At 40.5% G+C, this 13,878-nt stretch overlaps 3 protein-coding genes across 7 annotated transcripts in view; all 3 read right to left on the bottom strand.

The window, feature by feature from the left end:
* Positions 1-467: 467 nt before the first annotated feature.
* On the bottom strand, positions 468-1,862 carry LOC307014508 (uncharacterized protein). The gene is made up of 2 exons (XM_079642470.1): positions 1,710-1,862; positions 468-1,574 (listed from the first exon to the last, which is right to left on the bottom strand). The coding sequence occupies exon 2, from the start codon at positions 1,572-1,574 to the stop codon at positions 585-587; it is 990 nt and encodes a 329-aa protein (XP_079498596.1). The 5' UTR covers positions 1,710-1,862; the 3' UTR covers positions 468-584.
* Positions 1,863-3,979: 2,117 nt separating this feature from the next.
* Positions 3,980-5,540, bottom strand: LOC307014507 (uncharacterized protein). The gene is made up of 2 exons (XM_079642469.1): positions 5,391-5,540; positions 3,980-5,126 (listed from the first exon to the last, which is right to left on the bottom strand). The coding sequence occupies exon 2, from the start codon at positions 5,122-5,124 to the stop codon at positions 4,126-4,128; it is 999 nt and encodes a 332-aa protein (XP_079498595.1). The 5' UTR covers positions 5,125-5,126; positions 5,391-5,540; the 3' UTR covers positions 3,980-4,125.
* Positions 5,541-7,374: 1,834 nt separating this feature from the next.
* Positions 7,375-13,878, bottom strand: part of LOC307014249 (rho-associated protein kinase 2-like) — a 34,902-nt gene continuing 28,398 nt past the window's right edge. The window contains exons 26-35 of one of the 5 annotated variants that reach the window (XR_013801206.1): positions 13,194-13,362; positions 12,756-12,977; positions 12,095-12,162; positions 11,886-11,974; positions 11,677-11,755; positions 11,306-11,573; positions 10,278-10,557; positions 9,291-9,366; positions 8,973-9,074; positions 7,375-8,182 (exon numbers count right to left, since the gene is read on the bottom strand). Coding sequence is in view for 4 of the 5 variants with exons in the window: in XM_079642111.1 (XP_079498237.1) it covers positions 8,999-9,074; positions 10,278-10,557; positions 11,306-11,573; positions 11,677-11,755; positions 11,886-11,974; positions 12,095-12,162; positions 12,756-12,977; positions 13,194-13,362 (1,251 nt within the window). In the remaining variant the exon portion in view is untranslated. The remainder of the gene's footprint in view (positions 8,183-8,972; positions 9,075-9,290; positions 9,367-10,277; positions 10,558-11,305; positions 11,574-11,676; positions 11,756-11,885; positions 11,975-12,094; positions 12,163-12,755; positions 12,978-13,193; positions 13,363-13,878) is intronic. The other 4 variants (XM_079642112.1, XM_079642111.1, XM_079642113.1 and 1 more) reach the window with 4 other exon arrangements.

Here is a 13,878-nt window from a genome sequence, read left to right as displayed (position 1 = left end):
TCATGGGCTGACTCTGTGAGAACAGCACCATCTACAGGCCTAGCATATGTACTACAGCGTCTCCAGCGCTTTCGAACGGCAATGTCCGTGGCTGTCTCCTCCTGATTGGTGGAGTTGGCCCAATAGCCGTAGCGCCACTTCTGTGACGTCATAGAAGTGTTCAAATCTGGATCAGTCTGTATCAGATCTGTTGCAGCCCCTTTTTAAGAGATTTGGGTATGGAGGAAAATAGAGAGGGTTGTGTTTTCTGACACTTGGTGAGTTCCCTGGAACACCGGGGACACATATTCATGTATAAAAGATGTTTAAAAGTGCATTTTGCATGATGGGTCACCTTTAAATAGTAAATTCAGCTTTTTTATTTATTTTTTGTTGTTGAGAGTCTCACGCCACCCTGTGGGCTGACAATATCCCACCAATGGAGAGATCAAGTATAATAAATATAAAAAAATAATGCTGAATAATAATGATTTGCAAAGTTTTATTTCTGAAATACAAACAGAAAAAAAAAAAATCATTTGAAATAAGTTTTCATTCAAATGTAAAAGGGTAAACAGAAATTAATTTGGACTCTTTTTCATCACTTATTTTTGAGTCAGTCCTAGCTCATTGCGATTTAAAGAGACCACTTTCCGGTCTTTAAGAGCTTCAGGTCCTGCACATGCCACCTCTTCCAAAAAGACGACATTCTGAGGATAGACAGTGAGCCACTTCCACAGATACTCCATCTTCTCATCGCACACCCAGGGGTTTCCGCTTAGAATGACCTGGAAAGACGAGTTTATGTCCAGCAGCCCCGGGGGTAAACACTGCAGCTGATTCTGATTGAGCATTAGAAGCTGAAGATGCTGAAGACCGTGGAGAAGAGTCTCCGGCAGCTCTTGGAGACGATTCTCCTGTAAGAACAGTTGTGATAGTTTGGCGTTGTGGGAGAACGTTGTAGGTTTCAAGGATCTTAATTTGTTACCAGCGAGGTTCAGTGTCTCCAGGCGGTGCAGGTTCTTCAGGACGCCGGGTTGTAGGTCTTGCAGATTGTTGTCACTCAGGTCTAGATTCTTCAGATTGGCCAGTTTCTGAAGCAGAGCGACGGGTACACTTGTTAAAAGATTTCCAGACAAGTCCAGCCAGGTCAGGCTACTATTGCCAAGAACCCACTCAGCGTCAGCAACCTCAATCAGGTTATTCTTCAGCACAAGACTCCGAAGTGAAGCGTGGCTGAAGACATTTGGAGGAAGATGAACCAGCTGATTTCCTGTCAGATCCAACTCGTTCAAGTGAGGAACGTTCTTCAGTAGATCGGAAAGAAGGCTTGTCAGGTTGTTGTGATACAGCTGGAGGTTGTTTAAAAGGGGCACAGCGCTCAAATGGCTGGCTGTGATACTGCTGAGTTTGGTTGATTGGATCGATATTCGAGTGGCGTTGGAGGGTAAACCGTCTACAGGGAAATTCCTAAGGGAGCTCTGGCTGCATAGCACCTCTGCACCTGAAGGTGGAAAGGAACAGGAGCAGAGATCGGGGCAGGAGTGGGCGCATCCAGCCAGTGCAGAGAAGGTAAGGAACATCCACAGGTTCATCTTTAAAACACAGAGTAAACATTCAGTGTGAGAAGCAGATTCACACAGGATCACGCAAACATCATTATCCTACTACAAAGGGTCACAAGTAATATCACTGCATTTTAAAAACAAATCATAAATGCATAATCTTACTTTAAGGGCACGGGAGAATTCCTTCGATTGTTGATCACAGACTGGGTTTTTATAGCTGAGTGAATTTGTTCCCAGCAATGAGTCAGAACAAAATGTTGCAAGAGGCAAACAAAACCAAGCAAACAAACCAGCTCATCAACCAGTGAGTGGTGACTTTTTTCTGTTATTTCCAAAAGTAAAGATGTTACCACACACACAAATCAATATTTTCTTTTCCCACTCCTGCCTGATTCTTATGCAGCAGTACAGTTTATATTATTGAGTGTCTTTGATGTGGGCAAAAATAACGGAATGAATGAGGTATTTTTGATTTGACCCTTCAATCCTTTTTTAATAATCACACAATGTTGGTGTTTACATTTCACTTTTAAAGAGCATACACAACTAACTGAGAGTTATAGGGAAGATCAATTCAATTCATTGTGAGGCTTCAGACATTAGCGAATTAGCTTGTCTTAAATACTGGAAACAAGCGGAAACAGCTCTGTCAGAAATAAGCATACCAGCACCTCGTAAGCTTATTTATTTAAGGTATACTTGAACCACAAAATGATCGTTTGGATAACCATTACTCGCCCTATGTTTTCTTGAACTTTTGGAAGAAAATTCGTTTTTTTCCTCACGTTTCAACAGTGGAGAAATATCAAGAAGTGGGAGTTAATCCTTGACAAAATAAAGTAAATTAGGGGCAGCACACAGCAAAAATGTATCAAAACCCTCGCACAAGCATTTATTTATAGTTTTATGGTCACATACTAACAAACCTGCCTCCTTCCCATTTAAAACACTATTGCTTTAACAGCCTTACACTTCTCGTTTCTTGTCAGTGCGAGCCAACAGTGACAATATCACTATAAAGTAAGTTTGGTGTCCCCATCAGAATCACTCAGTTATCAGGAAAATGCAGCAGAACAATGAAAACTCTGAGGTCTTATTATAAAAGGCCAAACATTTAAACACATATCAGTTCAATGATAAGTCTCTTGAAATGTGCTTCCTTCATTTTATACCTTATTTTTTCATTGGATGTACGTGATTTTGGCATGTCCCACACACTGCTCTGCTAACTAGTGTGTGTAATGAGTGGTTAAATCATACTACATTTAAAACATAATTATATGGTTTTATTGTCCACAACGAGTTATTTAATAAAACAAGTCATTTTGATCATGTATATTCTATTTTCATAATAATATTGAACATTTTGCATGTGTCCCCGAGATTTGCTGTCCACCCTGTCATTAAGGGGTAACTGCCCCATAAAAAACTCTCTGATGTTTTCAGTGACGTCACTACCCACCATGTTGTCTTTCCTCAATGGAGGCTGAGACATTGGCTAGTTGCAAAGTACGTTTTTGAACTAGTATTTCAAAATTGTAATCATATTATGTGAGTACAGTAGTTGGATGTTGTCAAGCTTAACATGTCCACTCTGTCATAGTGAAATGTCAATTAATATAAAAACATTTCAGAACTTCGAAAACTATTTGTTAAACAATACAGTCACCTTGCTAACTGAATCATGTTGCTAACTGAAGGTCCACCATGTGCTCATTAAATGCTAATATTAGCCAAAAAGGTCCACCCTGTCATTGTCCACCCTGTCAGCAAGCCTTCCATACATAATATATTTCAGTTAATGGAAAAAGTATTTGAATACAAATTAAATTAAGGCAAACTATTTGTACCATTGTCCACCCTGTCAGCAAGCCTTCCATGGCAGTGTGGACATGGTACAAATAGTTGGCCATAATTTCATTATTATCCAAATACTTTTTCCATTCACTGAAACATATTGTTGAGAAAGGGACTAGCTTTCTGAAAATGTACATTTTATAATCACTATGTAATAACAATGTATTAAATCTTTGAATTTTGTCCATGACAGGGTGGATACATTTTGCTGTTTGCATGTACTTGCAGTTAATTTATAAAAAGTGTGGGAGCTTGACGAACATCCATTTCTAACAGCATAACGTATACTTAATAAAATGAATATGATCTCGTTTTTTTGGGGGGGAAATGGGGAAGTCTCAAATGCACCGTATGGTGATATTGACTCAATTGTATGCAAAGTATTCACACATATCTGGTTTGCTAACCTCATACAAAATGATGATGATTCGTCTCATGGTGTTTGTAAGGGAATTCGTTATAGCCAAGTTTCCCTCTGTTTCCAGCATTAATGCTAAGCTAAGCGAAATGTCTTGTGGCTGTTGCGTCATATTTGGCTTAACCCATTTTGTGCGCAATTAACAGATCAACAGAAATTCTTAGAAGCTTTCTTTACTCGCACCATATTCAATAATACATTTAGGGATATTGACAAAAGAACATGTTTCAGTGATTGTAAAATAAGACAGCTGAACTGGGTATATCATTTAATGGATTTTAACCAGTATGAGGATGGAAAAAGTTAAGACCACAGATTTAGTTCACTTAATGTCAGCGACATTACTGAGCGCCCCGCCAGAGGCTGTGGGCGGGAACATGTGATGGTCTCTGGCAGGAAGACCTTCTTCTTGTTCTTCTGAAGCCACCTCCAGAGGTACTCCACCTTCCCGTCACAGTGCCAGGGGTTGTTGGTCAGGTCCAGCCCCTCCTCGTCCAGAGAGCTCAGGGGCTCCAGCAAACCTGCAGGGATGTGGCTCAGCTGGTTGTCATCCAGGCTCAGGTGTCTGAGCTGAGTGAGCTCTTGAAATACGTTTTGGGGGAGTTTGTTGAGTTTGTTTCGAGAGAGGAACAGATAGGTGAGGTTACGGGTGCTATGGAGTACGGATGGATCCAGGGTTTCGAGCTTGTTGTTTTGCAGGTTCAGCCTCTCTAGTTTGGTCAGTGGCACCAGAGAATCTACAAAAATCTTCTCCAGACGGTTGTTGGCGATGTCCAGTGTCTCCAGGTGGGGCAGCTTCTGAAGCAGAGCAGTCGGGACCTTCGTTAGAATGTTCCCAGATAAGTCCAACCAGGTGATGCTGCTGTTATCAGGGAGCCACTCAGCCTCCGCCATCTCAATACGATTGTTCTTCAGCACCAAGTTCTTGAGCGGGGCGGGGTTAAAGACGCCTGCAGGCAGGTCGCTCAGTCTGTTGCCTGTAAGATCCAACGTGTTGAGGAGAGGAACGCCTCTGAGGAGATGAGGGGTGAGGCTCTGCAGGTGGTTACTGTACAGATGCAGCCCTCGCAGCTGAGGCGTGGCGTTTAGGTGCAGCTCGGAGATCGAGGTGATGTTTGTAAACTGGATGGTCAGAATGGTGGTGTTCTTCGGTAATCCCTCTGAGGGGTACTCTGTCAGGGGAACTGCATTACAGACCACCTCAGCTCTTCTGTGGTAGCATTTGCAAAGTGGCGGACAGGAGAGAGCGCCATGGAAGAAATATGCAAAGCAGAGGAAAGCGAGGGCACACCAGGACTTCATTTCTAGGAGAAGAGGACACAGAGTTAATGATCCAGAAAAATAACATAAATGGATCAAATATCTCAAGGTATTTCAGCACTGCAAAACATACAAATTATGTCCAGTGTATGATGTTAATGCACATAAACAACAACATAAAACGTATGTAGCCTACATTAGAGTAAAATGTATGTACACGAGTAACAAAATAAGACTTTTGTTAATAATAATAGAAGTTTTGTCCATTTACAAGATTTCGATTCCCTAAGTAACAAAATAAAACTTACTGTGGTTTTCCAACCGCTCCTTATATCAGATTCAGCAACAGTCACTTGCGAATGATTGAGTCATTTGGGGAGCAGAATCCCCCGATGTAATCATTACTTATTAAGTAAACAAGGACGCGCTCAAAACAGTCATTTGTCAAGGACAGGCAGTTGCAAAACAGATTGTGAGACTCTAACCTGTAGGGAAAGTACAAAACCTGGACACTTAGTTTCTGTTGGTTTATTGAATAACATTTTACATTTCTGATAATTGTCAAGTATGATGTTTAAGTGTGTGCTTTAATGTGAGTTTATGAAGTTTATGATTCTAATAGTTTGCCACGGAGTGAAATACATGTTTACATTATTTTGCACTTTGGATTTTTTAGATATGGGAAGGAGGAAATAGGGCATAGGTAAAAATCATCCATGTAAAAATTAGATCGATTTAATTTGCTCAAAATGTTAGTAGTATTGAGATACAGTAATTATCATTTTAATAATGCAGAAAACACAAGGCAGAAAAATAGCCCCTTTATAGAATATAATTATACTATTGAAGTAAATCCTGTTTTAATTAGCTCATTGTTTCATTAATTTATAATTAATCATTTTGTATTATCTTCATGTGTTGTATATAAAATCATAGGTTAAGAGTAAATAAGTAAAAATACTGCAGTAGAGTAAAAAATACAATATTTCCCTACAGATAAAGAGTAGCAGCATGACATTGACCTCAAATGAATACTTCAAAACTGTTTTGACACTCCTGAAAGAAATACATTTTATTTTCCGAAATGCAAATAAAAATCTATATAGAAAGTGATGAGTGAAGGCTGCGTGCCACATGAGGTCGCCGCTGTGAGTACAGCTGGTTTCAGGGTATTGAAGCAGAGCATAGAGTCACACGGCTGATAGACAAAATGGATCAGACTTGCAGTATGAAATATGATTTCAGCAGATGGGCAACATGACGAACCATTACATTATGTATGATGAGTGCCAGTTGGCTTTAGGCTGTTCTGAAAGATTTATTTCAGCCGAGCCCACTCACTCCACGTGCACTTGCGAGATAGACAGACCTATTCTGGTAGAGTTCAAATACTCTCCTAAAATACACAGTAGCCCGATCTAACGCTGCCAAGGATCACCGCAGTGTTTCTATAACATTCTGTGTTTATAATGTCATTGTCTTTTTTGGTATTCTTCATTTTATGACCTGAACATTCAGTATTGTACAGTCTAAAATACAGATTAGTTTTTAATGAGTATATCTTTAGATGACCAAGATCTCACTGATACCTCACAAATAATTTAGGTAGAACGCATTGAGTTAAAGGAATTATGCTTTTTTGGGCTTTCCATTTCCTGTAGTGTGTTTTTATAGGTTTTTGTGCACGCTGGTCTGCAAAGTCTACAATCCCAAAGTTCACTCCAGAGGGAGTTTCTCTCCCCCCCTGCCTGAAACGCCTCCACTTGACTCCTTTGTTTACTTCTGTGACATAGTGACATCACTAAATAACGCTCACTCTTATTTTGGCTAGCGATCCAACATATTATACGGGATTGGCTAAGGGGTGAAACCTCGGTTGACCAATCATAAAAGAGCTAACAAATCAAAGTTGAATGGACTGTGGTTTCAGACAGCGGGGGGAAAGAGGTGCTGCAGCACCGTATGAGAAAAGTAAAGCACATTTTGAACATTAAAGCATGTCACAATAAAGGCACAAATTACAAATACGAACCTGGAAATTAGCATATTAGGGCCCCTTTAAACAATCATGATATGTTTAGGGAGCTTTAAAGGGGCTTGTTGTTCACAAGTTTCACATATCAAGTCTTTTTGCTAAGCTAACCGGCTGAGTGGTATGAAGCGAATAAATGTATTCCCCAATATGTCAAACTATTATTTGAACAATGAAAAAAAACTGAAACTGAATTCACTGACACTACCTTACTATACAGAGAAGCAGGGGAAAAGGTTTTTTAACTCATTCAGTATCCATTTCATTTACTCCCGCTGCTTTTGATGTGATTATAGTGCAGGGAGGAGTTTTTGTATTTAATCCTTGAAAGGTTTCAAACAAGACATGAGTACACTGATTACATCTTTAGGGTCATAGTCATGCTTTGTTATATCAAGACAAATCTCTCAAACCTCTACATTGGATTTCAAAAAATACATTAAAAATGAATTACTCATTATTAGGGTTACAGAACTTTATTTAAATGTCATTTTCATGAATGGCGAGAAAAGAACACATGGTTTCTATTCAATTCACATTATTCTGTCGTATGTTATACAAGTCTACTTTGTGTAATGAAAAACCTTATTCATTTATAAGGCAAGCATACTGTATAATGTGCTGCTGACTGACATCCATACAAATAATCATATTCTATGAGCTACGCTTTCTGTGTTACAATACGCAGACCTCTTAATCCTATATACAAATGTTCACACACATGCCTAACAAACATAAGTCCATGTCATCCACTGCATCTGACAGAATAAAACGCCCATGTTTTTTCATGATGGTTATAAATAAAGCACTTTTAATCCGTTTTATAAAACTTTTTCTTTGGATGTAGTCTCACTCTAATATGACTGCTCATTTTCATCTTGTTAAAATGTCAAAGGCAGCCTCAGTTCTCATGACGACAGCCAGTCTCTGTGAATGTTTCTGTCCATGATTAGCAGGGTTCTTTTCAGTCTACTGCCCTGATGAAATAACACATGAAGGCACTGAGTCCAGGCTGCGGGTGTTTATCCATAAAGATGAAAATACACATCTTTGATGAGCCAGGGTTAACTGTGAAGAGAGAGAAAAGGGAGAGAAAGAAAAGGATGTGAACACCTGGTGATGCTACCAACAGAATGGCTGGACTTCAAAAGGCACGCCCACACAAAATCCACACATATTAAACCAGGAAGCTTTCCAGTAGCCACACAATGCGTGAGTAAAATGCAAAAAGAGCAGATGGATTTTAAGCCTGCATGTTTGAAAGAAGTGAAATATTAAAGCATTTTGCAATATATATGCGTATCGCTTTTTGCTCACAGTTTAGTGAGAAGATTGATACCACTCACAGTAGTAAAGTAAAGATACAACCAGCAGACATATAGCTTAGTAAAAAGACTGGAAACAACTAGCCTTGCTTATATTATTCCTAAATAACTTTTTGCTTGAGTGAGATAGAGTGCTGGAAGGCAACATGTGTAACCTGTGGACGGGCCAGACTAGCTGTTTACAGTCTTCATGCTAAGTTAAGCTAACTGTCAGCAGCTTCATATTGAATGTACAGATATTTGACTGGTACCATCACTTACCTTTTTGCAGGAAAGTGAAGTGTATTCCCCCAAATTACCAACTATTTCTTTAACATTTGACTTCCTTCAAACATGCAGACCAATTCTCAAATCATTATTCTCAAAAATGTCTGCTTACTGCAGAAATAATTGTTACTTTCGTTGTAGCCACGATGACATTCATAGAGTTCATGTTTCCACTCAGCTGTCAATTTAGAAATCACAAAAAAAGCAAGTCTCTGTCTCCAGTAAGGCTGTCTGCACACGGCAAACACATGCAGAGGTCCAGTTACCCTCTGACCCCCCTCTTTCACTTCATTCAGAAGAACATATCATCATCATCATCATCATCATCCAATGGCCAATTCCAGTCTCTGAGGCCGAACTCAAGCAATCTGAAAAGTAAGTATGAGGTTTACCGAAGGGTCAAAAGACTATCGAGCTTCATGAACTGCCAGGGTAATACATGCCCGGTTCAGCAGGGGGCAGTGTAGAGCTGCGAGGAGTTAACCGACTGATTGGGTAATACTTGTTATACTGGGGTGAGTGTTAATGGACACGGTAGCACATCGTTATGGAGACGGACAGGCGTGACAAGCTCTGTTACTTACTGTCTCCCAGCATGAGAGACGTTAGAAAGGTGGGGTCAGAGGTCAGTGGAGGATGATACGGAGCATGGGGCCAGCGCTGAGGGATGAGAGCCAGTTAGGTTGTGGAGGAGAAAGCAAACTTTTACAAGATGGTGGCAGTTAGCAGCACTTAAAATGGTTTCCTACTACTATTAGGTTGTTACTGACGCTGTGAGAGGCCATGTTTGAGCTGCTACATCGTTATATAAATGGTTCAGGGATCTTAAAGCAACAAATTGGTGAGCCACAGATTTAGGCCCCTTTAAAGTGCACAGGGTTTAGAATCATCAGAAGAGAAAACAAGATTAGGGTTTTTGTTAAAATTGTTGATTCCGTTTTTACAGAAAAATACAATTATGTTTTTTAAAATAAGCAAAAGTATAAAGATTTTCACCCTGATATTTGTACACAAGAAATGTTTCTCAATGCAAAAGGACACCATACATAAAAGGCATCTTGTGACATTAAAAGGAAATTAGGCGATTAGCAGATTAGTTGTCCAAAAGTAAATGCAGTGTAAATGGTAACTTTATAATGACATTTAATGTTTTGGTATCTGACATTTAACAATCAAAACATAGCAAATAATAATAAAATAATTCCTGGAGTTTTACTATTAAAAAAAATTTTACAGCGACGGTATTTCACCAGTTTGTCTTCACAGGAATGAAACGACAAAGCGACTCTTAATAAAAACTGTTTTTGGGGAACATCTCACTGTGTAGGTGGCTTTTTTCTTTATATAGCTTTCCCCTTGTTGCCAACATACCTGCTATAATAATGCACAAGGAATTTCAAAAAATTGTGGAATTATTAAACCTGAAAATAACAAGTGCTACATTTCCTCCATATTGAGTTTAACATGACCATATCGTGGGAAAACAGTCATTCAAGTCCTGTTAACACTGAAAACAAAATGAGTTTTAATATAAGTATATCTGTACGCAGTCAAATGTTCCTTGTCCTCACCTGGGCTTCCCTGAAGACGGCTGCTGTCTGCCGGGCTGGATCTTGATGGCTCCGCGATGGGCCGACAGACGAGGCGAGACCTTGGGTGAGGGTCTCGGGGAGTTTCGAGGAGACAGGCGTGGCGGTGGGTCAGGGTGGTTGTTTTGTGTTGCGGTGGGAGGACTCATGGTCGGGTGTTTCCTCGGGATGCGTTTGAGGAGGTGGGCGACCCAGCGCTGCTGCTCCTCCTGAGAGCCGGTCAGGAGAAGCAGCTCTTTGGCAGTGGAGATGTCATAGTTCACTGCGGGAAAAAAAAACATATTTGTTGGATGATCTCCGGGAAACAAGCACAATGGTTGTGATGTTCACTTAAAGTGGACCTATCATGCTATATTTGAAAAATATATTGTAGGGCCATCCCTATACAAAACATCTCTGTGAAGTTTTTTTTTCAAAATACCAAACAGATCACCCATTGTAGCCATGGCTCTTACTGCTCAAACCCCTCTTTTGAAGCCCTGTTAGAGAAACGCGGATCTTGGGTCCTTAGCTTGAAAAAAAAGAAGAAGAGGAGGCGGAGCTAATGCCTGATCAGAATTCTACCGGAGATAAATTAAGGATTATTTCTGAAACAGTATGGAGCTCAAATGCCTTTTCTCTTGCGGGTTTATCACAAGGTGAGTTCTTTTTTTATTTCCTGCTTTTTAAACACATGTGCTCTACACACATTACAGGTTAGCTCTGAGTGTTAGCGAGGCTTGCTAATGTAAACAAAGACGTCCAAAACATGTCAGGCATTGTTTCTGATAGCAACTTTCTGTGGGTCCGCCGACGTCACCTCGGATGAACATCTGTATCCGCTCGTTGTACACCCGTTTTTAAAAGATTTGGGTACGAAGGAAAAGAGAGAGGGTTTTATTTTCTGACGCTGCGTGAGTTCCCCGACGCACCGGGGACACATTTATGTATAAAAAACATCACTGTCCATTTTGCATGATAGGTCCCCTTTAATGTTGGAGAAACGCTTCGATATGATTGAGCATACTGACCCTTGCAAGGCACAATAACTTCCTCCTTCTTGTCCAGGTGATCTTTGTGGCACTTGGTGTGGCAGCGACGGCACTCGAGGGCCGGCGGGGGTTTAAAAACATTCCAAAGGGGCCGGGTGCAGACCTCACAGCTGGACGGGAAGTGGTAGAGAGTGAGGATGAACTCATGGCCCTTGTGAGGGATGAAGGTGGGGCGATCCACGAACGTCCCCGGATCCACTGCCACCTCCTGATCACGTTTAATCTCGCCTTCATTGGCATACAGGATCTGGGGAAAGAAAGGAAAGGAGAAAGTTGAATTGAGAAAAACGGATTTATATTGAGTCTGAACAGAGGGAAAAGAAAGAGACGGGTATGTCGGAGCTTTTCACCTGGAATATCATTGGAATTTCTTTGGCATCCGCACGGTACACATCCGTATGAGTGACAGGTCGGACGTGAAAAAGTTTTCTATAGGAGGAAGAGAGATTCACTTGATATGGACCCAGGATAATACGTGTAATCAATAGGAATACATAAATGTGTAGCAGCATCAAGTATTCTAGTATTACATGTTCGAACCATGCTTTATATGACTCACTCGATGTCCAGGGTCATGAAAGGATTAGCCTGCTCTCGGTCCAGCTCGCTGTTGTAGAACAGGATCTTCTTACTGCTCACAACTACATACTTTGAAGGAAAAGGAAACAAGGGTGAAAAGGTTAGACAGGGACATTTCTCTAATGGAAATGGTGATAACTAGGAAAACAAATCTGTAGGTATGAGATATAGTGGTGGAGGATACGTTACTTTTTTGTCCCAGCCAAAACGCTTTGTGTTCTTGGTAGGAAGGGAAATCCAGCCCTGCAACCTGGAGTCTAGTTCGAGGAGAACAAAACAGGAAGATGTTAACACAAAGAGAACAGCCTTTAATCATGTGAACCACTTGAAAAAAAAAAACACCTTGACATTTTGAAATGGTGGCATTTCCTTCCTCATCACTTAAAGAAGGAATGATTCCTCGCTAAAACGTAAGGGCAAGTAGAAGAAAGCTACAAGGAATATCAAATCTCTAATTAAAAAAACGAAATTCTCCAGCACACAACATGGCAGGTGTTTTTTTGACTTTTCTAGGAAAAACTCAACACACTTCACCAACTTCCCTTTTTTTCAGAGGAATACATTAGACCAAAGCGGACCAGCATCACACTGAGTATTTACGTGGGCAGTGAGCATTCAAAAGGATTAAAGCACAGCAGAGACAGTGACAAGTCAAAAGAGTAAAGGGATTAGCAGAACATTTGCAAGGTTGAACCAGGGTTGAGGGTGCAGTATTTCTTTCTCAATTTAAATCTTTATTAACGTCCAATTTGAAAACACGGACATTTGAATGTATAAATAATGATATTAGGTCGATTTTAAAAGTGTTATTGCATCCCCATCCCAGGTTTGAACTGCCATGCAGCGTCACCTTCAGGTTCAGCCTCAGGGGGCTGTTCGTAGGTGAGGGCCAGCGGACGGGGGCCCTGCTCCGCCCTCCTGCCATATTCTTCTTCATCCTCAGAGTCAGAGTCAGAGTCAAAGAGATTTTGAGCAGAGCGAAGGTTTGGCCGGGTGTCGATGCAGACAGATTTGTGTGTGCGCTGGTAGGTGAAGGACATTGATTCTGAGGTTTGTGAGTGAGAAATGCGCACTGTGCCCGACCAGGAAGGGAGAATTTGAGGTGAAGTGAGGACGGGGAACAAGGAAAAAGCATAAAGAGGAAAAGGTCAGAAAACAATTGGGCCTGGAAGAGACTCAAAGTGAAAACAAAGGAAACAGTGAGAACTCAGGAAGAGAGACTGCAGGAAGAGGAAGGAAGGAAGTGCATGCAGGCTTTGAGAATTTGACTGAAGTGTCCTTTGTCTACCTGGGTATCCGTCAACCATGTCCAGGTCGTTGCCACTGCTGATGCTGGTGGTGTCCAGAGAGTGAATGCTGAGGGAAGTGATCTGACACCGGAGCTGCTCGATGTCGCTGTCTTTGCTGTCCAACGTCATCTGAAGCTCCAGACGCACCTGGTTCTCTTCTGCGATCAGCTGAGAAACAAACACAAACCATTGTTTAAATTGGAGTTAATTGTATTTCCTATTGTTTGCTGTTATAGTACACATTAAAGTATATATATTAGGGCTGGACAATTTGGAAAAAATAAGTAATTGTGATTTTATTGACTGATATTGCGAGTAGGATATATCCTTTTTGTCTTAATGTACATTATTTAATTCCTTATCATATTCTATTTACATGTATATAGATTTTTTGCACTATTTTTTTTTTTATATATGTTGCATTGTTGGAGGAGCTCAAGTCAGAATAATTTCATTGCCATTTCTACACTGAATCTTTCTTTTTTAATTGCCACATTAATCTCATTATCATTGAAAAACATATAAAAATCGACATGGTTTCATTTTTTAAGAGAATCTGTACCAAACATATGTTTTGTTAAGTCTATTCGTCGGCAGCCCAACAATACAATGTTGGTTAATTGTGCAGCCTTAGTATATATTCATGCGATTTGTCGGTGTGCTGGAGTGTAGCTTCTGCATACT

The sequence above is a fragment of the Notothenia rossii genome (assembly GCF_949606895.1).
Source record: "Notothenia rossii genome assembly, chromosome: 8".
Classification (NCBI taxonomy): Eukaryota; Metazoa; Chordata; class Actinopteri; order Perciformes; family Nototheniidae; genus Notothenia; species Notothenia rossii.
Note: the sequence above shows the minus strand (reverse complement) of the source record. Positions and strands in the feature narration are given on the sequence as shown.

What these genes read in the sequence shown, in the direction of transcription:
- LOC307014508 (XM_079642470.1), bottom strand. Translation starts at nt 1,574, where the DNA reads ATGAACCTGTGGATGTTCCTTACCTTCTCTGCACTGGCTGGATGCGCC.
- LOC307014507 (XM_079642469.1), bottom strand. Translation starts at nt 5,124, where the DNA reads ATGAAGTCCTGGTGTGCCCTCGCTTTCCTCTGCTTTGCATATTTCTTC.